This window comes from Acomys russatus, chromosome 2 (genome assembly GCF_903995435.1).
Source record: "Acomys russatus chromosome 2, mAcoRus1.1, whole genome shotgun sequence".
In the NCBI taxonomy this organism is placed as follows: domain Eukaryota; kingdom Metazoa; phylum Chordata; class Mammalia; order Rodentia; family Muridae; genus Acomys; species Acomys russatus.
Window position 1 is genome coordinate 103,192,034 of NC_067138.1, and position 23,809 is coordinate 103,215,842.

At 43.6% G+C, this 23,809-nt stretch overlaps 1 protein-coding gene across 4 annotated transcripts in view; it reads left to right on the forward strand.

Annotated features, from left to right (window-relative positions):
- Positions 1-23,809, forward strand: part of Nfia (nuclear factor I A) — a 345,321-nt gene that overhangs the window by 300,778 nt on the left and 20,734 nt on the right. For 3 of the 4 annotated variants that reach the window (XM_051164475.1, XM_051164468.1, XM_051164463.1), the window contains exon 10: positions 15,154-15,245. The exons of the other annotated variant lie outside the window; for it this stretch is intronic. In XM_051164475.1, the coding sequence (XP_051020432.1) occupies positions 15,154-15,245 (92 nt within the window). The remainder of the gene's footprint in view (positions 1-15,153; positions 15,246-23,809) is intronic. 4 annotated transcript variants of the gene reach the window in all.

Sequence of the window (23,809 nt, forward strand, 5' to 3'; positions counted from 1 at the left end):
TTTTTTTCAGTTAAAAAAAAAAAAAATACAAGTGAAGGGCAAACAATTGAGATGTAATATGAATAATTTAAAAAAAAACAGAAAATCAAGTTAAAGACTCCTCTTTTACCAACTTTAGTAACTTTTGGGAGGCCTCAGCTCCCTCTCTGACTGGAATAGTGTTAGCTCTGCTGTCTTCTCTCACAGGCGTTATCCGAAGGGAGGAGCAGGATAATAGGCGTGCTATGTGACAGCCGAAAGGCGCAGGCATCATTTTCAGCATCTTCTAATAATGGCATACAAATGGATGCCAGCCTCGAGCAGAGTGCGTGTTGCCTCTGGCACTAATATTACTAAACTGTTCAGCGTGGCCAGAAAAACATGGGCAAGGCAGAGCTGGGAAAAAATTTGCCTATAAAGTAAATATATTTTAATGGGAAAAATGTGTTCCCGTGCCATTAAAAAAATCAGGGCAGTGGGAGTGAGCAGAAAGCTGTGCTAGTCCCTAAAGAGAACCTTGATATGTTGGTGTGTGTGTGTGTGTGTGTAGCCATTGGTTATGCTGTGTGGGGCCACTAGACCCATGTGAGCAGCTCACGCAGTGCATTCCACTCTCACTGATAAGCTGCCACTGTGGATTTCCGTCCCCGCTAAAGAAAACCTCTTCTCCACCCACGTTCTGGAGCATGAGCTATGTGTCAAAAACCCTCCTAAGGTGCTAGGCTTCAGCACCTAGAAAGGGGATAAAATTATTTTTAAAAATCATGATCTTATAAAGACTTTATTCCAAAGAGGAAGAGAGAGAACAAGCAACCCAGTAAGTATGAAAGGCGGGCAGCGGAAGACAGCGATCCCTGCGTGTTCAAATCCATGAGGATGAGCTGGGCATAGTAGGGGTAGGATAGGGTGGGAGCGGGTGGCAAGACCTACTAGCCCTGATGTCAGAGAAAGACCCTGGTGATGGTGTGGGACCAGGGTTAGCCAAAGCAGCACCACGTGAGTGGGAAGGTGGGGACAGTGAGAAAGAGAGTCTCGGAGGCAGAGAGGGAATGAAGATGGAACAAGCCCTTGGGGGCAGGAAGCTTGTAGGCCAGCGTGAGGACTTGGACACTTCCTGCAAGCTGGGCTGAGCAGAGGAACGCTTTCTAAGGCCTGGATGTTAGTAGGAAATCCTGGGGGGCTTTGTTCGCAGCAGAAGAGCAAAAGCAGGACCTAACGAATGCAGTGGCTGTCTTGTACATGCCAGCCCCGCTACAGACAAGAGAAGGACCAAGGCAAATAAAACATAACTGTGGGAGGGGAAAGCCAAGACCAGCAGAACATAAGTGAATTAGGAAGCCAGGGACCAGCAGCGAAAATTGAGAAAGCAGAATTGGGCAGAGTATGGTGGGGTTGCTATGGCAATCACTCAGATGAGTTGTCTACGCACTGAGCTGGGGATGGGGGTCAGTACGGGGCTGTAAGAAACTCTCAGGCTCCAAGAATATTCTAAGGATAGAGTGGATAAGACTTGCAGATGGCACCTGATGTGGGCTGAGAAAAAGGAGAGAAATCAGGAATGACCTGTAGGGTTTTTACCCTGAGCCCCAAAAGCGATGAAGACACGGAGGTTATATAAGAGGAGCCATTCTGGAGGAGTGTGTGTGTGTGTGTGTGTGTGTGTGTGTGTGTGTGTGTGTGTGTGTGTGTGTTGGGGGGTGGGTGCACTATAAGGTTGAGTCCATTAGAACTTCCAGTGCTCAGGCGAAGCAAAACTTGCTTCCCATGGCAGCCCTGAGCAGGTTATGGAGTTTTTCAGGGTGCATCTTCTTAATAAAGGAGTTCCTTTAAAAACATACAGTACACCACAAGAGTTTTTTTAAGATGCTAAGTGACACACACCTTTAATTCCAGCACTCAGGTGGCAAAGGCAGCTGGATCTTTGTGACTTTGAAGACCAGGCTGGTCTCCATAGTGAGTTCCAAGACAGCCAGAGCTACATAGTGATATCCACCCTCTGGCTCCATCCTCTACTTAAAAGAGAAAGAGGCATAAGGAGGAGAGTCTGTGTGTCTGCTTCTGAGACCTGAGGACCACAGTTTCTCATGTCATAGGTTAGGACTAGCTCATACCACAAAAATGAAAAACAAAATTTTCCTTTTTTTTTTTTTTCTGAAGTGAAGATTGGCATCATAACATGGATTATAACACAAAGTAGAAGACACTTTTGAATTATGGTAGGAAATAAAAATATGCATATTTCCTTTGTTAATTAATTAAAAATCAATTTAAGGTGCATTAAAAAACCTCATAAACATTTTCCTCCTCCATCCCTTCTGAGTTATGAACTTCTGATTTTTTTTTTCAAACTAAAATTCTATTAAAATATGAGCATGTAATAGCAAGGTACATTTATTGTTTATTTTTATGTCTCAAATGAATCTTGTATCTTTTTCGTTCTGTAAATGAATATGCACCTATAACAATTATCTGCCACCAGAACGGAAGTGTTTAAGCCTAGCCATTAACATGTGTTCACTGTCTTCTGGTGAGCGGAGCGCCTTGCCAGTGTGCATTATCTTCGTTCCATTCCCTTGAGCTCAGCACGTATAGAGGAGACAAACTGAGATTGAGGCTACCTTGCCTGGGACGACATTCCAATGGCGGTGCAGTGGGAGCCTCACGCTCTTCCTGCCGCCTCAGACTATAACTGGGTAGCTGTGGTAGGGTTTCTATTGCTGTGACCTAAGCAACTTGAAGGAGAAGAGGGTTTGTCTCAGCTTACAGTTCCACATCACAGTTTGTCATAGGCGCGAGTCAGAGCAGGAGCGTAAGGCAGGAACCTGGAGGTGAGGAAGGAAGCAGAGGCCACAGAGAAGCGCTGCCTACTGGCTTGCTCCCCTTGGTTTCCTTAGCCTGCTTTGTTCTACGACTGGGACCATCTGCCCAGGGCTAGCCCCGCCCACAGTGGGCTGGGCCCTAAACTTGGCCGTGGGCCAATCCAGCAGCAGCTGAGGGAGAGGTGCTGGAGAGGAACAGCACAGAGAGCTGAGCCTTCGCCAGACACAGGTACTCTCGGAACTCCTTCACGTGTAGCACCTCACCTTATCCTCACATCAATTCTACGAAAGAAAACCTCTTGTTAAACCGGTGGAGGAAGAGAAGGCAACACGGCTGATAAAGCAACTTTCTGGAAGCCACTGAGCTTGAGTGCCACAGAACATGACTCACACCCAGCCACCTTGAACCTGGAGTTTCTGGTTTTTGCTGTGGCATAAGACTCTGTGCAACAGGCCAGAACTCCCTAAAACAGTAAAATCTCTGCGAAAAAATACAAAAGATACTAGTAGTTGTTGGTAATTAGGTATGAATATGTCTTATTAGCAGAGAAAGAAAGCAAAAGATTTTGGGGGAAGCCATAGCAAAGTATGAAATAGTCACGGCTTTCAGAGCAATGGCAGGCTAAAGGAACGTGAAAAACAAGTTAGTGGTTTCATGCCACAAAGCCCTTTTTCACAGCTGACGATATTATTCTTTTCTAAAATTCAAATTGTTTACTTAATAACATTCTCTGTGGCACATTGTAAAAATTCTCTTTGAGTTTTTCAAATACCACAGATTCCTGTCACTGTCACCATAAGCAAGACACAGAACAATTCCAAAGAACACTCCTTTTGTCATTCCCGCTTCCTCTCAATAGGCCTCACGTGGAGCAAAACTGATTTCGTCCTTTTTCCAAATTAATTTTAACCCCTATGCTAGACTGCTGTTATCAGCATGTGTGTGTGAGAGAGAGAGAGACAGACAGAGACAGAGAGACAGAGACAGTTTGCTATGTGGCCCAGGCTGCCTGGAACTTTTCCCTTTCCTCCTTAGTTCTGGGGTTATAAGCATAGGCCACTAGACTCAGCTTTTCCATTATAGCTTGGTTTTTATATTCTTCTGCATTAGGGGCCCATGAGTGAATGTTTTAGTTTGTGTTCTGTATCTGTGAAGAACCAACATGGCTGTGGCTGCTTATTTTAAGAAGCACTTAATTGGGGCCTCGCTTAGGCCCACCCCCAGAAACAAACCTCCTCCATCAGGCCATGCCTCCTGATCCTTCCCAAACAGTTCTGCCAACTGTCACCCACACTTTCAAAGACAGGAGCCATTCCTATTCAAGCCTCCACAAGACCCAAATGCATGTAGTGTTTAGTCTATATGAAAAGAGTGGCATCTAAAGATTCAGTAGAATATACTGGGACAACTGAGTAGCCACATGGAAAAAAATATTTCTTCCACAAAAATAAATTTCATCTGGGACCAAAGCAAACACAAAAAGCATTAAAAGGTTGACCTATACATCTTTAAAAACCACAGAACAGTTTTGTTTATAACATTTGAGAGAGGAAGGTATCTCTGAAAAATAAATAAAATTAAATTTAAAAACCTGCCAGTAGTCCATCAAAGAAAAAGCTGACAAGTTGTGTACTAAAATATCAAAAATTTATGCACAAAGAAAAAATATAATGTGAAAAATATTTGTAGAACTTGTGAGAAATGGCCAAAATACTTAATACATGCTTTTCAAAGTCAGGAACAGAAAGACCAACAATCAAATAAGTACAAGAATGAACATAAAGAAAGAAAAGGAAGACATCTGAAAGTTTCTAATTTATGGGATATGTAGAGCCATGTAAATGAAAACTTTAATGGGGTTTTTTTCTGTCTATTTTGTTTACTCTTACTTTATTTTATTATATTTTTACATATACATTTATATTATTATGCATATATACAGTAAACTACCTACAGCAATAATAACCATGAAACAATCAGGAATTACAAAAATGTTGCATTCATAGTGTTTTGGCTATGTGTATTTGGCAACCTAGAAGAAATCTTGGTGAGTCAAAAGTTCTGAATGAAAATCAATATCTATCATGTCTCATCTCATCAACTTAAAGCATCTAATCTAGACCTAAAAACACCTTAACCCCTAAACAACTAAGCTTAATTATAAAACTAAACTATCTGGTCTTCAACTCCATCAGAGACTTGAGAAGGAATAAAATTAGTTACCTGAGTAGACACGAAGGGCAGGTTAGCAGCTTCCAAAATGAGAAAATGACAGAGAGTTTGCTGCCTAAACAGTCACCCAAACATCTCTATAACCTTGGAGCATCACCTTCAGCCTTCTGGCCCAATATATCTGACAGACATGTTTATGAGGCAGGAACTGTTGAGGACGCTCTTACCCTGTCTTGGCAGACTTTGGCGGTTCTTTAAAACTTATCAACTTCTTTGAGACAGGCTAGATTTAACAGATGGATATGATTCTATAGATGGGTAAGGTAAAATAGACAAGGGCTTCAAAAACCTCAATGTCCTACAGAATATGGCATTTAAAGATGTTTTTATGATTTTAAAGATTCTTTGACAATGAGACAGGTTAACTCCTTTCCACTTTAAAAGTTTTTACCTACCAGATTAGCCAAGAACAAAAAGTATCTTAACATGATGGTGGCAAACATATACATATGGAAAACAAGATCCTCTCAGGTCACTGGAGGACTGCAAATTGTTTAGCCCTTTCAGAGGACAACAGTGTGTGTGCATACGTGTGTGTGCATGCGTGCGTGTGTACGTGTGTGTGTGTGTGAAGTTACATACAGCATTTATGCCATAAGTATTAAATATTTTGGTATAAAATCATAAATAAGCATATATCTTAATTGTAAGCCACATAGCTATTTGTACATATGTGCAAGCCTGTATCTAAAGTATCCATTGAAGCACTGATATAATGGGAGGCTAGTGACCCACATATATGCCTATGTAAATGCTCTGCTAAGGGACTCTTTAAATGTAGACAAGCTTATTTGGACTCTGGAATAGCCTTTGATATCTGCTTGTGAGCTAGGGAGGGTCCTGCAAGGTTTGACCTGCACTGAATGCTACCATGGGGTGGATGCATAGGACCTAGTAACTGGGTTGACTGGAGGGAGGAGACAGGACCATTGGGAGTGCCTCTCTTGACAGAAACAAATGATACTATATTTTGGTTTGCTCTGTTATAAAATATAATTATTTCTTTGTGTTTAAAGTATATGCCTAATGATCTTCTCACAGTCTTCGTCATACACCAAATCCTTTGAACCCTGAGCATAATAGCACAATGTGCTATCTTTCATAAACAATATATGTTTTCCTTCTCAGAGGCTTCAGAGTAAGGTCAGCATTTCATTCACAACAGGTATGGTTTAGAACTCCCCCGCCCTCACTCCAGCATACAAATGGATACACACTATCTTCAGCAGTCATTTGTTATTATTTTTCTCAGAGCATTTTGCTTATATGCAGCCATTGTTTTAGTGCTTACACTTACAAAAGAGGACCAGGAAGATAACTCAGTGGGTAAAGATGCTTGCCGTACAGCATGGCGACCCAAGTTTGAGCCCTTAGAGCCATGTGATGCTCCTGTAAGTGGTTCTTTGACCTCCACACATGTGCTAAGGCATGCATGTGACTGCGTGCAGGCCAGTGCACACATGTGCGTGCATGCGCGTGTTCATACACACTAAACAAACCAACCAACAAACAGATGTACTTTTAAGAAATGTTAATCGCAAAAAAAAAAAAAAAAAAAGAAAGAAAGAAAGAAAGAAAGAAATGTTAATTGCAAAGGAAGAGAAAAGAATGTCATTGAAGTCCAGGCACTGGGAAGGTTATTTCCAAATGCATCAGGTACAGTTATTGTAACTATAAGGTGGAAGTGTAAAACCTCTTCTAAAGAAAATGAAATTGAGCTAATGTTCAAACTCAAGTCTCTTGGGCTCCAAAGCCCAATGCTTTCTACTCTGCCAGAACATGTAATATGTTGGCAGGTGTGATACTGTGATTTTCCTTTGAACATTCTAAAGCACCTCATAAAAATGTGTTTTTATTATTTCAAGAATTAGATGAAAAAATGCAGGACCCAGAATAGGGGGAAAGACACTAAGATGAGACTTGCAGGGACAGGCAGCTCAGTGCTGGGGAGTGTGCCTGTTATGCACAAGGTCGTGAGTTCAACTTAGAGGAGGAAACAGTCTGGGAAGGAAAAGGGAAAGTCAGGCCGTATCCATGTGAGTAGCCATAACAGCTTGCATCTGTATTTGCCATAATGTTTTCCCCCTTTTTCCTTTTTGAGTTGACACATGAGTTCTAAGAATTTGTTCTTAAAGATTATATATGGAATTGCAGGAAACTTCAAAAACATAAATATATAAAAAGAAAATTATATTCTCCATAATCAACTATCAGAACCTCACTTTTCCTCCATCCTTTTGTAGTGTATATTTATGCATATTTTAATGTGTGTACATAGCTATCTATCTGTATCCTCGTTTTGATCATACTAAATGTAGTATCTATGTACTACTTTCTCAACTATAATATTATGCATTGTTTGTAACAAAGTTAAGAAATGCATTTTTTTAAACACTTTGCATCCATTTTCACCATCCTTATGGCATAGGCCTCAGCACATCCTTGGACACATATTTTGGTCCTCAAGCCAGTCACCCCCATGGGTTCCATTGCTGCTAGAAGTGGGGTTACTAAACACACAGTGGGAACATTGCTCTTGAGAAACATTACCAAATTGTTTGCAACGTGCATGCAACTTATGCCCTTGCAAATTATGATAAGGCTCGTTATAACATAAGTTTGATAACTTTTTAATTGTTGGGAAACAAATATCTGTGAGTATAATAATCAATGCCATCAGTCTCAGGTTTTAGAATCAGTGAGCCCAAGATAGATGCTGTCACATTTTCCTTCAAATGCTTTTTTCCCAACACACAGGGGAATCCAAATTTTCTGTCTTTCTGAAAATCCTCCACACATCAGTCTGCACTGTCCTGTTAGAAGGGCAGCCTCTGAGACAGTCACAGAGGGACGGAGCCTCAGTTAAAAGGAGAGTAGAGGAAATGACATGTAGTACCCTAGCCTCTCTGCATGCAGATATTTGGAGAGGCTAACTGGCTTTGAAGACCGCATTTGTAAGAGAAACCAAACAGGGCAAGCTGCGCTTGTTAGCACTCAACAGGCTGAAGCAGAGTTGTGAGTTCGAAACCAGCCATGTGGAAACCCTGTCTCAGAACAATCAGAAGCCAAACAGATCCCCAGGGATACTTCGGCTCTGCCTTCGCATTTCTACATCTCACCGCCCTGGGAGGAAAAAAGTGTTATTTATGGTTTTCAAGTTTCATTTGTCCTATCTGGCTTAAGATTAAAAATTGCTGGCAGTATCTAGTCATGATGAGGAACACCAGATTTGGGAGCGTGAGCAAGTCCATCACAAGCCACATGCATCCTGGGCTGCATAGCAAGACCTATCAAGGAAAAGTGGGGTGGGGGTGAGGGGGGTCCCTAGAAGGTATTTGGTATTTTAAAGTATCCATCACCCTCCTCTTCAGAGGCAACAACCTTCTTGCTTTCCAGTCATTTTCTGTTTGTGTTTCAGCCCTAATTGAGCATAACATGCATACAATGTGAACATAGGCATATACATGCACATATTGCAGCTCTGTAAGGTGATCTTATTTCATAGTGCAAGCATACTGTGATGTCATTAGCTACCATTTAAAGATGCGAATGTCTCGGCCCGGGTGTGGTGGCACACGCCTTTAATCCCAGCACTCAGGAGACAGAGGCAGGTGGATCACTTTGAGTTCGAGGCCAGCCTGGTCTACAAAGCATGTCTAGGACAGAGAAGGCTAACACAGAGAGACCCTGTCTTAAAAAAAAAAAAAAAAAAAAAAGAGCAAGAGCAAAAACAAATGTCTCTAGAATGCTCCACTGTCTGGGTGAGGCATTGCCTTGTAAGTTGGTTCCAGTTTGTCGCTCTTATAGGCAATACTGTAATGAACATCTTGGAGCATAAATCTTCATCAGTATTTTTATTGTCTGCCAAAGATAAATTCCCACAAGGAGGTTTCCAGAGTTACGCAGCCTTCTGAGAGGCTGCAGAAGCTTTTCAGTGGAGAATGACCCAATATATCGATCTAGGTTTCTTTTTTTAGCAAGCCCGGCTGAATCCAGGGTCTCGCTCTCGTGCTGTGTAATATAACTTTCACCTGTGCCTACTCACACACAGGCTCGCCTTAGATCAATAAATATTCCCTATCCATTGGAACAACACACAGCACCGAAACCAAAATAAATGACAGTTACAGAATTTCGATTAGTCATCAGAAATGAACTGAAATGAACCGAAACCGAGCCTGGTGGTCTCCTTTAAAATTACGATTGAAAAAAAAGAAAGGTATTGTCAGGTTGTGCAGAATGCTGCTGGAAAGATCTGTGAAGAAGTGTCTTGTTCTCACACAGATTTTAGTGATGGGAGGACATTGTATCCTCAGTTTACAAGTCTCTCTCTGAGTACACACCACACCTGGGCCTCCAGCCTTCCTACCAGCCACTGAGGAGCCCCTGTTCACATAAAATACCCAAAGCAAAGCCATCTTTCTGAGCTGTGGACCCATAGGCATGCCATGCACACTGTTATTGTACATGTTAGCAATGCTAATATATTAAAGTTAGAATCCATTGGCTTTCCAGGCAGGAAGCTCATGGGTATGTTACTCTGTAATAACTTACCAGTGATAAGGGGTCTCTAAGGTCATACCCCAAGGGCTTGATTCTTTGTTGTAACTTGTTTTGTGAAGACAAAAGATTTGCAGGGATACTGAAATGAGAGAACGGAGTGCGCAGAGATGATCCAAATTGTAGAAATTTGGAATGGTTATCTTCTAGATTTCAAAAGAGAAAGATGAGAACTGACAACCCCTTCATTTATAAGACGTCCTAGGCAAACGTATGTCCTGCACACTTGCCCATGCCGATAGATTTATGTGAAAAAGGAAGGCTCCGATATTCTCCACCATTCTCTAGTGACCTTGGAGTAAACTGCTGTTCAAATCCATAAATGAATTCAATAATAATGGTTTCCTATAGAAATTAGCCAATCTCTTTTCTAATAGTTTCTGTATTCTTTTTAAAATGGAATTTTTCTAGTGCCCCGCCCCCACACACACATACAACGAAACATGACAGGAAGTTAAAGATTCGGGAGACGTTTTAATGAGGTGCTTCACTTTGCAACTTATTAATATCCTTCATGGCCTGGTGTCAGTGAAAATCGTTTAATACTGTTGCAGTTGTTTGAAGACTGGGCTCTGAGTCTATACCCCTGCCTTGCTTTGCTTGCCCATGTTCCAGGAACTAGCATATCCCCTGGACAGGTAGGAAATCACAAGGGTACTCTGAGTTAAACTAAAGCTCTGAGGGAGCACTCCAAAATGAATTTCTGAGAGGGAGGGAACGTGAGAGCTGTGCACTGCTGTGTCGGGTAAGAATAGAAAGGTCCCAATGGGGTCTTATCTGACTGTTGTGCTAGAAGCCAAAGAACATGGCCTCTGTCTGTTCTTTAACTTATTTCTTTCTTTTAAAAGAAAATCAACTCCATGCACCACTTCCCCTGCATTTTTTCTCAAAGATATTGGTTTCAAATCCTTCAGACTAGGCCTTCTCTTTGCAAATGGCAACACATCATTTTGAGGGTGCATTCTCCCTCCCCCAGTTTATGCTGCCTCTTCTGGGATGTCCTGTCTCCAGGAACCTGTCAACCCCCCTCCCTCATACACATCTCAAAAGCCATCCCTAGCTCCCCTGAAGCTGCTTCCTGTCCCCAGTGCAAGGTGTCCCTGCCTGTCTTTTAACAGCCCATGGGTTATCTGCATTGCTTTTAGACTCTCATATTCAGTATATATATACTTGCATTTCCTTGGTCGACTCTGACATCTGAGGATACCAAGTATCTTCGCCACCTTTGTATGCAACAGTGTGGAAAGGAGTCTGGCATATGGCAAGTGTGCAGATAAGCATCTTTTGGGGAGACAACATATGACTCCGACTCCATTAAAATAACTCTCTGGTGGACTCCAGAGCTTACACTTGGAGGATCTAAGCAAATGAAGTAAATGTGTTTGTCACCTCCATGGAGTTGGTGTCTTTGATGAAACAAGAAACAAACCTCCATCCACACTTTCCAGCAGAGGCTAGTCCCACCTGCCAGGGGTGAATCTAGCATCTGGAAGTAAAATCAGAAGCTCAAAGTACACCTGGTCCCTTGCACTATTTTCCCTGCCCAAAGTTACTGCCCCCCCCCCCTTGCTTATTTGTCCCCAGCCACCAGCAGCATCAGCTCAGCCCCGAGGAATCAGGCCATTCAGCCTCCTCAGAGAGCAGTGGACACAGACCAATCTTAATTTTCAAAGAAGGGCCGTTTGCAGCCACACTTTACAGAGGAGCCCGGACTCTCTTCCTCTCCCACACTTCATCCATATCACATCCGGTTGCTAAGCTAGACCTTAAACTGTCTGCCTAGTTCCAAAGGCACAGCACAGTTTCAGCTTGCCAATTTGCTGCATTTGGGTGATTTCATTCCTGTGAAGTATCATTCTTGATACAGATATCCTAATGGTAACATCTTCTTTCTAGTGCCCCCCCCTGCCCCTGCCGTCCCCTGCAAAACAAAAAACAAAAAACAAAAGAGTGACAACATCTATATCTGCCAAATTCTTACCAGCTCTGTAAAGCTGTTGCTGACCTGGGGGGTGGAGGTGGAGCAGTTGCTTGGTTTCTCTTATAATGGCAAGAGGATGCATGCCCTCCATGAAGGAGTATGGAAGAAGCCAGGAGGATGCTACCCTTTGGATGTGGGGGGAAAAACCTATGGTTTGAATGTTGGTACTTCAGACTATGGTAAAAGTCCAACTAAGGTTCTTAGATAATATAAAGAAACACAGCAGATAGAGTGGGGAATGTCATTAAATAGTGCAAAAAGAGCTGAGGCAGCTTCTAATGAAACATTCTTTGGCAGTGCTAGGGAAACGGGCCATGGCTATGTCAGTAAAACATCTGAAAACAAAAAGCAGACATTTACTCTCAGAAGCTGCCAAATGAACAATAATTCAATTTTAAGCAAGGACTTTTAGACTAAGACTCTGCAGCTAAACTGGAACCCCTGCAGTCATCATAGAGACAGGCACTAGTTACCTCTGGGTCTCTCCTTTAAAAGTCTCACAGTGTCTCCAGCAGTCCTTCGATGTCTATACTCAAGATTCCGTAGTTTCCCAGAGCTCTTCCCACAGTTCCTGACTATTGGTCTTAGCAACAGGGCAAAAAGTTACCCAGAAAGCCATGACCACGCTACAGCAGCCCGGTTGGGTGGTGACAGCTACCGCATCACCCATCTTTCCCTGGTGTTCTGTTCATCCCGGCAACTCTTGTCTATGTGTGTGCGTCATTGATTTGCTGTGGCATATTTTTACTTTTTAACTTCCAGCTGGGGTTTTGCTAAGTAAGACACGCCTCTGGTTCTATACCTTCATTCGGAAAAATAAAATTCAACTTCTGTCATATCTTTTCAGGAACTAACATCCTGTTAGAGCTGAGCTTCTGCTTGCTGTAGCTATAATATGGAAAGGACATCAGAGTGTCACCCTTCTTCCCTCCCTTCCCCCTCCTCTTGCTTCTCCTTCCTTCCCTTCCATTCCTCCTTCCTTCTTCCCCTCCATCTTTCTTCCTTTATTCCTTCCTGTCTTCCTCCCTTCCCTTGAGTTTTCTATGTCAGTAAATGTGCCCAGAAGCGACCTTTATGTAGACTCATGTCTCCTAGGCACCAGACAACAGCTTAGGTATCCAAAGTCCTTGGGGGAAAATAAGTGTGAGCACACCACCACCTCTCTCACTACCGCTGCCTTTTTTTTTTTTTAATAAGCAAAATAAACTTTGGGGTTCAAGTAGCCCCTTTGCAGCATTAAAGGCCTTCTGAGTCATTCTGAAAACTACACTGTGATTATCTAAACAAAGAGAAATAAACAATGATTCCTTTCCTGGTGATTCTTAGTAGCTAAGTTGTTGTATGCTAAACCTTCATTCATTTCACTCAACGAAATGAAGTCCTACCTCATTCTTTTCCCCTAGTCACTAAGACCCAGGGTATGTCTCTCTATCCTAGAGCTCATGCTTATCACAGAGAGTATACGTTGCAAACGTCCTGTGTGTTCTAATTTGAGTGGTGGGAAGAGAAAACAAGTCAAAAGTAATGATTTCACCATTTAAGTAAAGCAAAAGTAGGTAGTGAGACATAATAAAAGGCCTTCCCAAACTAAGCCAGCTTGTTAGAATCAGCGAATCAAAACACACATACACACCCCAGTAACACTTCACCGTGTTCAGCAAGTGTGCCTGTTTGGGATGTTACTGGTGTGACAAAAATACCCTGAGGAATTTTGCTGTGTGCCTATGATAAACATCTGACCATTGCACACTCGTCAACAGGACCATCAGACTGAGGGTCCTCGCTGCAGTACGTGAGTCCTGTAGCTGCAGAACCCAGACATGCCTCCATGCACTGTGCCTGTCCACAGATGAAAAGAATACTTCTCCCATGGCCTACAACAGGTCGTTTTGGCACCAGCTTCCTCCTTGTCTTCCCCCCTCCATCCTTCTTGTGTTTTAGAAGCAGCTAACTCTACTGCCAGGTAACTATAGCCCACATTGTCAATGTACAGTTTTCCTTTGCTATTTCCTAGCATGTATAGAAGTACAGCCATAGGCTAAGAGGTACAAGTAACTCAAACTTGCCTGGTGCAGCGGCTGGATGAGGAGCTTGACTTCCTGCTGTAGAAGGTGGCCCAGAGGAACTGGGCAGGTTCGCAGCCGTAGGCAGCACCACATGAAACACTCCCACCCACTCACGTAAATCCATTAGTGGACAATGCTCCTAGAACAGTCCTGTCCTGACCTCAGAGGGCGCTGGGGTTCATGCTGTGCTCAGCAGCTTAACAGGGTCACAGCTACACCACGTGACCATCACAGACCTGTCTGAATGGCTCATCTCTTCCCAGTATAACCCACAGGATTTGGGCCCAATTGGCACGGATTATATCCCTAAGTGTGTCTAAGAATGAGGACAAGAGGCAGGAGCCGCCTCTGAAGTGTGGGAACTCAAAGAGAAACAGGTGGTGCCGAGAAAGACAAAATTGCCCTGTCAGAAATTGTGAGCTTTCTGTTTCTTTTAGATAGTGTATATGTAGAGATCAGTTAGAAATGTCCTTTCGTACTTTAGAAGTTTCAGGGGAGCTCAGTACTACTCTTACAGAAGGCCCCAGTTTCATCTCCAGCACCCATGTCAGGCAGCTCGCCACCACCTGTAACCCCAGCTCCAGGACATCTGACGCTCTCTTCTGAATGCCTTAGGGTGTACGGTCATGTGCACATAGTTGTACACAGAGCGGATTAGATGAAAGTTATAATTAAATAACAATCTAAAGATCCTAGGAGAGAAAGAATGTGGGCTAAACTTTCGAAGTTTGCGGTAAAGTGAATTGTGGAACACATAAACGTATGTTTGGGCGTCTAGCTCATGAAGAGCCCATTTGGTTTTTGCTTTGCTTTTGTTTCTCTGGTGAAGGCACTCCTAAACATAAGACGGCAAACCTCCCATGTACAGTGAGAAAGACAGTGAGCTCTGAAGTGGTGACCAAGGCCCCAGCGTGACAGCTCAGTTTGTGTTCTGCAGAAGGGGTCTAGGAGGGGCTGGTGGCAACATGGAGGTTGTAAGCACACCTGGCCGTCCTAAAGGTCCTAGACACGCTGCTGGGCCCATAAAGGCTGCTTGCTTTAGCCGGGGTTTCCACCTCCTTCCTGGAGAACCCTTTCCTTCCTTCCTAAAGACCCCTCTTCCTTCTCTACCTGCAGAGGCCCAGAGTTTGTGAAGCTTCTGGGTGTAACCAGCTGAGAAAAGCATGGCTGTACAACAAACTGTGCACCTTCCACTTCCGACTTCAGTCCTTTCTCCCAGTCCCTAAGAGACTCATGGTTAACATACGAAGTACACTTTGCAAATGTCCTGCATGTTCTAATATGGATGGTGGAAGGAGAAAACAACTCCTCTAAGGACCATTGACGTCATTTAACCCCAGCCAGTCCCCGGGAGCCAATCCCTGCCCGCCCAGCCCTTTGCTAGCCAGATCCTTTCGCTAGCTACAGTGTTTGCTTTCATCAGCTGGGTAGGCTCAGAGACTGTGTGTTTTGGTGTTGTTTGTGTGTGCAAATCTCGTGCTGCTTCCTGAACGCATGTGTCCCTTCCCTTCACAGCCTACTCGACACCCAGCACCTCCCCCGCAAACCGATTCGTCAGTGTTGGACCACGGGATCCAAGCTTTGTAAATATCCCTCAACAGACACAGGTGGGCCGCTCTCATCTTTTCTGTATGTGGTGCAGCTTGTTTTAAGTCGTCAGGTGCAGTTTAATATGTCTCGGGGGCACACCAGGCCACAAGCCCCGGACCCTCCTTGGTTCCTTTCCTCCTGACTCCATCCCCTCCTAGCCGCATAGCCATGTTTTCTTGTGTTCTTAGGAATCACAGACGACGGACATTCCTGGGATCTTAGGCTTATGGTACTGGGGTAGGAGAGGAGGGCTTCTGGGCCCGAAGGCTTTTGTCATGGCGAGTTAAGGTTTCTAAGCTGGATGGTGTGTCTTCGCCCCCCTCATGGTAGCCATGGCTCTCCAGCTGTAGGCACACAGACACGCCCCCGTGGAACCTGGTTTCCATGGTATTGAAGTAGCCACTGGGAGACCAGCCACTACTCTCATTTTACAGCCCCAGGAAACTGGCAAACATTTCTAAAAAGAAAGGGGTGGCAGAGGACAAAAGGTTTCTAAGATCTTTGTTGCTAATGTTGGGGTCCTAGCTGCTGGGCAGCTAGGGCCTTGTAGGGTGGGGGGAGCTAAGCAGAAAGTCATACTGAGGTGACTGACTGAAAGTACAATGCAAAGCACCCAGAGCTGGCTGAGCACAGGAGAAAGTTGTGTTTGGTTTTGCGTAGGCTAAGAAAAGCTCCTTTAAAGCAGGCTTAAAGTAGCTGCTGTGAATCGAGAAGCAGCATACGTCTGGGTCCCAAGGCACATGTGTGGAGGTTCTTGACTTAGAATTTGGTCCAAGTTTGCAGAACAAACTTTTCGATGTCGTAACTGGATTGTGGGCCTACACTTTCAGGATTGACACTAGGAAACAACCTGGGCCGAGGTTCTCGGCATGGTTTGAGGTTTTCTCTGGGTGGCTCTGTGCATACGCTTGGCTGTGCAATGTCAGCTGCCTAACTTCTGTCTCCAGTCAGCTGCTTCCTGAGGCTGCTCCCTTCATGTGGGCCTCTGCTTTCCTGTGCTTGTCCTCAGCTTCTGACTCCCCACTACACTGAAGCAGCACCCCAGGAAGTCCAGCACTAAGCAGAAGGGAGGGGCCTGAGAAGAGGGAGCATTGTCCTCTTAAATCTCCCACTTCTGCTGTTTCTTCAAAATCTGGCTTGTACGTGGTGTCTGGGATTAGAGCCCCGCTCGGTACCTCCTAGCAAGTTGTCCCGCTTACTTGCTTATTTCCCCACACCTTCACCTATCCAAAACTTCCCTGGTGGTTTGAGAGCATCTCTCTTAGAAGATGGCTTAGCTTTGTGGTTGGGACTTCCATGCTCAGGCTCAGGGAATGGTAGGCCAGCCCGAAGCTCCATGTTGGATGGTTTGGCTTTTCTCAAAGCTTGGATATGCCCAAGTTGACTCATTGAGAACTAGAAAACTGTAGCTTTGAAGTGTCTTGTTTGTATTTTATATGGTATTTTATACAAGCTAATTCACACCATCTAAACTGTACATGTTCTACACTGTTTATCTGTCTCTGTTGAAAATGTGTTCTTTTTCCAGTATTACTTTGTTTCACAAGTACCTTTTTAAACTCAAAGACCAAGCCTTCATGGTGTTGACCACAAAACTTCAATTGTTAACAATCCAAATTTTGCACACATATGGATGGATGATGTCATCTGGATGGATGATGTCATCTGGATGGATGATGTCATCTGGATGGATGATGTCATCTGGATGGATGATGTCATCTGGATGGATGATGTCATCTGGATGGATGATGTCATCTGGATGGATGATGTCATATAGATCTAGTATTGGCATCTAAACTGAATTCTTTTGGGGTTTCTATTAAATATTTGGCATTGTGGCAACAATAGTTTAAATATTTCTTACCACAGTGATGCCTGTCATATTTGACTTAAAGAAAGCCATTCCTGATTATCTCATGAGAAATGAATGGAATTTCTTTTTTCTACCCTCTGTGTACCTATGTAGTCTTATGTCTTAAGGTAAAATTTATATGTGCTAAATATTTCTATTTTATGATATACATATCAGCATTTTAAAAATAAGTTGTTTAAAGTAAGTGTTGGATATAGATGATAAGTAACAATAGGCCTTAAATACAGTTTCCTTGTGAGAAATCATTAGTTAAAAATATATTTTCTTACTCTGTGTGTGTGTGTGGTATGTGCACATGTGTATCTGTGTGTGTAGTGTATGTGCACATGTGTGTCTCTATGTATATGCGTGTGTGCACATGTTTGTGTACACATGTGTACGATGTGTGTGTGTGTGTGTGTGTGTGTGTGTGTGTGTGTGTGTGTGGTTTGGGAGGTGCTGGGGATTACCTCACAGATGCTAGCTTTTGCCACTGATCCTCAAACTCAAAAACTTTTGAGATAGGATCTCACTAAATTGCCCAGGTTGCCCTTAAACTCGCTCAGTGGTCCATATAGGCCTGGAACTCGTGATCCTGCTGCCTCAGTCTTCCGAGAAGTTGTGCTTATGAGTCTATACCACAGGGCTGCCTTACAAGGATTGTTAACAGTTTAACTCAAACGCCTGAAGAGTCTTTGTTTCCTAAGCAAGTTTGTGCTTGGCATTAGATAGCTTTGCTCTAAGGCCTGAAATTGATATTAGTTCAAATTTAGGAAAACTTTTTAAAGCAATCAGTCAGAAGTTTGCCCTCTGCTGCTGAACCAGCGAGGTTGGGGTCACCCAGAGGGATGTCTGACTTGTTCTCTGCCTCTGCATGGGTAAGAATTGGAGTCACCTAGACAAATACTGGCCTCTGTAGATGGAGAGGAACCGGGAGCTCAAGCCTGTAACGCAGCATGTGGGGAGCTGAGGCAGGAGGATTGAAGGTTCCAACCCACCCAGGGATGGATGATGAGACCCTGTCTCAGGAGAAACCACGCTGCGTTCAGGCCCATAAGCGGATGTGAGAGGGAGTGGTCCTTCTGTTGCCCCATACTCAGCTCCTGTGAAGCTCTTGGGCATTTCTTATCCCATCCCGTGAGGACGATTCTATTTGCTTATTTCCCCATATCTTCTCATTCAGAGATTTTCCTGGTGAATTTGAAGTTGCACAATTGCTTTGAAATCACCTTTTAAGATACGGTTTCATACATACAGTAGAATAGTTGTCGTTGTTAAAAAACGAAGGGTGCCCTGATACCTGCTGCAATACAGATGAATCAAGATAATGTTATGTTAAGTTGCATAAGCCCATCACCGAAAGATAAGATCTGGGTTTTTTTAATGGTGCCTTTATCTTATTATAGTCATGATACATTTTATTTAATTGTGGGAAATACAAATGAGAAAAATAATTTTTAAAAAAATCACCAGTAGTCCTACTGTTAATGTTTCTATATAAAGCCACCTTGGCTGTTTTCTACACATACAAGTGTATTGCAAAAATAAGGTCAGATTGCATCCACTGTTTAGCAACCTGCTATTTCTTCTCTGTAGCAATGTATTATGACCTTCTTTCCATGTAAATTGGAAGAATTGAATATTGGCTTTTATTACACCTATTCATCATCTGTAGTGATTGGTAGGGAATGATAGCGTGGAGAATTGAAAGCTGTAGTTCCCTCTCCTTCCCTGACAGTCTGTGTTTTCCTCCAGAGAATCCTCCTGTCATTGAGGGATAGCTGCACTCCTCTGACACATGTGGGAGCCCATTTCTGTTCACACTCCTTTCAGTTGCCCAGGACGTCATAACCCTGACTCTGGCCAGGTGCTCTGCCCAGTGCGTCCTCTTCTGCGTGGCTCTGCTGCTTACCTCCTCTGCCTTTCATTCAGCCCTTGCCTTGCTCCTCCATGTGTACATCATAGCTGCTCTTACTAAGAGGTGCGACCGGTTCCCTGTGCACTATGGCAAGCCTACTGTCCTAAGAGCTGTATCACACCACACTCAGTTGCTCTTCTTCAGTAGTGCCCCGTCACGGTTGATGCTGACTCATGGAACAGTCCCGAAGTATTTGCTCTTTTACACTGTTGATGTGCCCCCACTCACTCCTGCATGACACAGACCCTGCCATTCTTCAGACAGAAAGTTGGGGGCCATCGTAGCTGCATCCTCTGATGTAATCTGATCTCTGAGAACAAGAACCTTTATGAACAGGCATTTACTTAGAGGAAAAGAGGTCCTATATCATAACCAGGCTAATAAATAGAAATATCAGTTCTCACACAAGAGGAGTTCATTTTGATTCAGGTTCTAGTTTAATAAACCTTCAAATAAAAATGTTTCACGTACAGACCTTTGATGAGGACGAATCCTTTACAATGAAACATGAATGCTAACAGCATTAAGCCCACACATCTTTCCACCATGTACATGTCACCGGTATGCATCAGCAAAGTTGTGGCATTGGAAATGCTATTTAAATCCTAGGAAACTGGCTGAGCTCAGTATGGTCCCGATTTGCTGTAACTTCTGCTAAATAAATCTTAGCTGCCTCACCTTACCTACAGTGTGACCACCTTGGCCTCAAGTTCACGGTGTGTGTCTGAGCCTCACAATCATCCAGACAAGTTTCCACAGGACAGACCCAGGCAGAAATACCCATTGATTTATCTGTTGCCCTCTGCACCCACTCTGCCACCTTGGGTTAGCATCCGCAGATAAAGTGGAGCTTGGAGATATGGAGAGGTTCTCAAATCTGCTCCCAATCTTGGTGTCGTGATCCTTAGGTCTGCCTGAGAAACCACAGCTTAAGCAAACTGACAAACTCTTCATAATTTCAACTAAATTTCATTATAATTTCAAATAAATTTAATATTTCATTGCTTACTACGTGGCTCAACACTTACAAAATATGAGAATACCAGTGTCCTGAAGTTCTAGAAAGTTCAGCAGAAGAAACAGACATGAAGGAACAATAACACTGACACTAACAGTGTAGTGTGGCTAGGCATGGTAACACACAGCTGTTACCCTAGCACTTGGGAGGCTGAGGCAGAAGAATCATGACTTTAGGGCTAGCTTGGACCTCATGCAGAATAGTCAAATTAAAAAATAAATAAAAGCCATAAGATTAGGCTACGAGGCTTCAGCATCACAGTGTGGCTGTAAAGATATTCCAAAGATGAGAAGGTACAGGAGAGACTGGATTGTTTTTCTGTCTTCAGCTAACTCTGTTCTGATGAGATGGTGCTTTTAAGTTATACTTAAACACAAATAACACACACACACATATAACATATATGCTCATTTAATCTTAAAAGCATTCCTTAGGGACGTCCTGTTGCCGTTAGCCCAATCCTACAGTTTGAAAACCTAGAAAACTGACTTAAGGAGGGGCAATGACTTTCTCAAATCACATCTCCAAGGTTGTAGGGCCAGGACACGAAGCCGTGTGTCCTGTTGGGCAAGGACTTAAAGGAGCCCGTAGCTGTGATGTTGCACATACACTTGGCAGGTGACTCCCTGGGAAACTGTGTGACTCCCTTTAAAAATATTTCAACCAGGGGAACCTTGAGTTTTCAAAGCTTAATTTGGTAGCACTTTCTAGAAACAGGAAGGAAGCATCCTACTGCCTTCTCTCAGTTCTTGTGTACCTGACTCCCCATCACCTTTCAATGCATATTTTGGTTTTGTTTTAGACTTTTGTTTGTTTGGCGTATAGCCCTACACCCAAATACTTGGGGATCCAGAACCTGATATGTGCCTATAATTCCAGCATGCTGGAAATGGTGTGGCACCTGTCTCCAAAATATAATGATAGAGAATCTTAGCTGATAAAAATTGATGGTTATTCTAAGAACTAAGGAATGGACCATGTGACCTCACATGGTCAATGCATGGTAAATATTGCTGTCTTTTCCCCCAACATTAGTCAGCAGGAATGGATAACGGAATGACTAAGAGGTGATTGCACACACACACACACACACACACACACACGCACGCACGCACGCACGCACACGCACACGCACACGCACACACACGATTTTACAGAGGAAGAAGAGAAAATATTAAAGATGTAATGTTTGTGAAGTTTTTGAGTGTGGGGGCATGGGAAAGTAAGAGATGCTGAGGTCTGTCCCTTGCTGAGCAGCACTGCACTGAGAGGTGTTTCTCCAACACTTTCCACTCACCCTTTTCACATGGCCTTAGGTCACAGGTGTATAAAGCAGGTGTTCAAATGCAGCATTTACTTATAATAAATCATAAAGAAATTCATTATTAAGTAATTTTGATATTCATATGATTTATAATCTATTAAAGATTACAGACTGCATACTAATGGAATGGATGTGATCATTTATTAAAAACAGCAGGATATAGATTATCTTCAACATTTTTCAGAGCTGATCAATGTTTTGGCTTTAAAATTATCAATATTTGGAAAGTCCCTTCTAATATATATACTTATTAACAAAATGGCAGAAGTAGGTTTAGAGCAATTTCATAAATTGTTGGAAAATCTCTTCCATATACAAACCAAAACCTGTTTAACAAATGTTTTATGAAACTCAAGCCAGCAACACAAAAAAGTTTTAATTAAATCTTCTAACATAACCCAAAGATATTACTAATTTGATACCAGCATGCTGACAGTTGGAACAATGGTAGGAAACTATTTAAAGTCTTTGTTTTTCATAATGAAATCATTATGTTTCTTTAAGAGCAGAAAGCTTTGCATGATTAATAAAAACACTACAATTCATAACATGCAATAATCTCTCTTGGAGCTGAGGTGTTCCAAGGAGCATTTGTCTGTGCTGCACAGTGTGACGGTGCACGCTGCAGAGCACACATTGCACCGTGTTGAGGCAATGCAAAGACGGCCTGTGTGCAGCAAGGGCAAGGGCTGCCCAGACACCTCACGTTCATTACTCACTTGATTTGCATATCCAGAAATGTCTTATTTACTGTTTCCAATATTTTTTATAACCCCATGTTCAGTTTCGCAACTCCGCATCAGTGACTCTCAGAGTGGGTCACGGGGCCATAGATACCATGCAGAAGTTAGAGGCACTGTGATGACAGGCTGCATGTATGAGGAAGGCCTTCATCAGTGGAGGCTTTGGGATACGAGGCATGTCCTTGATAGTCTAAGCTGGCTTCTCGGTAGAACAGGTATGGGGCTGTGGATGACTGGGAATAACCCATTTTCACGTCCTGGCTATGCCCACATGTGTGCTCATGTCCTGGCTATGCCCACATGTGTGCTCCCATTTGAAATCCAGATTCTGCATCCATTTAATGAAATCAATAATAGCATCTACTTACTAGGAGAAAAGCCAGTTAAATATTACTTACTGTAGTCAGGGTACTTTCTAAAATCCTGCTCTGTGCTCCCCGGTATGCTGTCTTTCTGTCTTCATGCTGACCTCCCTCCCCCCAATTCCAGAATAGCTCCTGCAGCTCCAAACGCCACCATCATATCACACGCTGCTGTTCCAGCAACAGCAGAGAAAGGTGCCATACTCCATGCTTGTGCCTCGCTGCCGAACTCCTATTCAGCTCTCATTAGCTGAAACTGAGTCCCATTTCAGCCCAGTACGTCGTAGGTGGTGGGAAACCTAGCACAATTGTGATTGTATTGATTGCCTAATCTTGTCCCACTCATTACCCACTACTGACCGTGTTCTTACACCAAAACAAAGTTAATTCCATGAAAGAAGCAGCAGCACGCCATGGTCAGAGCTGTTGACAGTGTCTGTCACACACCATTTCCTGCTCTCTGAGACGTTCCATACGCTTTTCAACTTCCCTGATTGGTACTTCTTTCCTCTGTTAATACTGGTCTTCATACAATTGTGTTCTCCACTGCTTCCCGTGTGTGTGTGTGTGTGTGTGTGTGTGTGTGTGTGTGTGTGTGTGTGTGTGTGTGTGTGTGTGTATGGAGAGGGAGAGAGGGGGGAGGGAGAGAGGGAGGGAGGGAAGGAGGGAGGGAGGAAAGAGAGACTTGTCATCACTCTTAGCTGCTGTTTGAGGTCCAGAAAGTAGACAAGACGGGGTAGGCCACCTCTCACTGGGTCAGTGTGGACCCTGAGAAAGCCGTAGAGAGGGCATGTGGCTCAGCTCCTGGGGGCTCCACACACAGTGCCTGGATCCAGCCTTAGAGCCAGGTGCTTCCTCTGTAGGAGAACAGCACAGAGCTCTGCCGAGCCAGAGTCAACAGAGCTTGGAGAACAGGAAGCTGAGCCCTCCCTGCTACATGAACTCCAGGAGGACACAGCACAGTGGGTTCTCATAGCTCATTCAGCCTTTGTGAGGAAAAGGCCAAGACTAGGAGCCTCCACACAAGGCTCCCGCACTCCATGTGAAACCTGCGCACTGGAGGGAAGAATCGAGTACCCACAGCTTCCTAGCCAGCGCCCTTCCCAGGGCTGCCAATGAGTCCAAGTCTTTGGCAGTCTGAAGGACACATAGTTCCAAGCCAGAGACCTTGGCCTAAAGTGAGAGGCTCAAAAGAGCTACTGACTTCCACTAATCCTTCCTGTCCCCTCAGCCCCTCAGTGTCCTCCCAAGTTTATACTGGAGATGAAGGAAAACGCTGTCACCATTGACCTCTCTTTGGAGGATATTGCCTCACAATATGGTTTGTCCTCAGTGCATGCCTCTCCCTGATTACTTCATGAGGA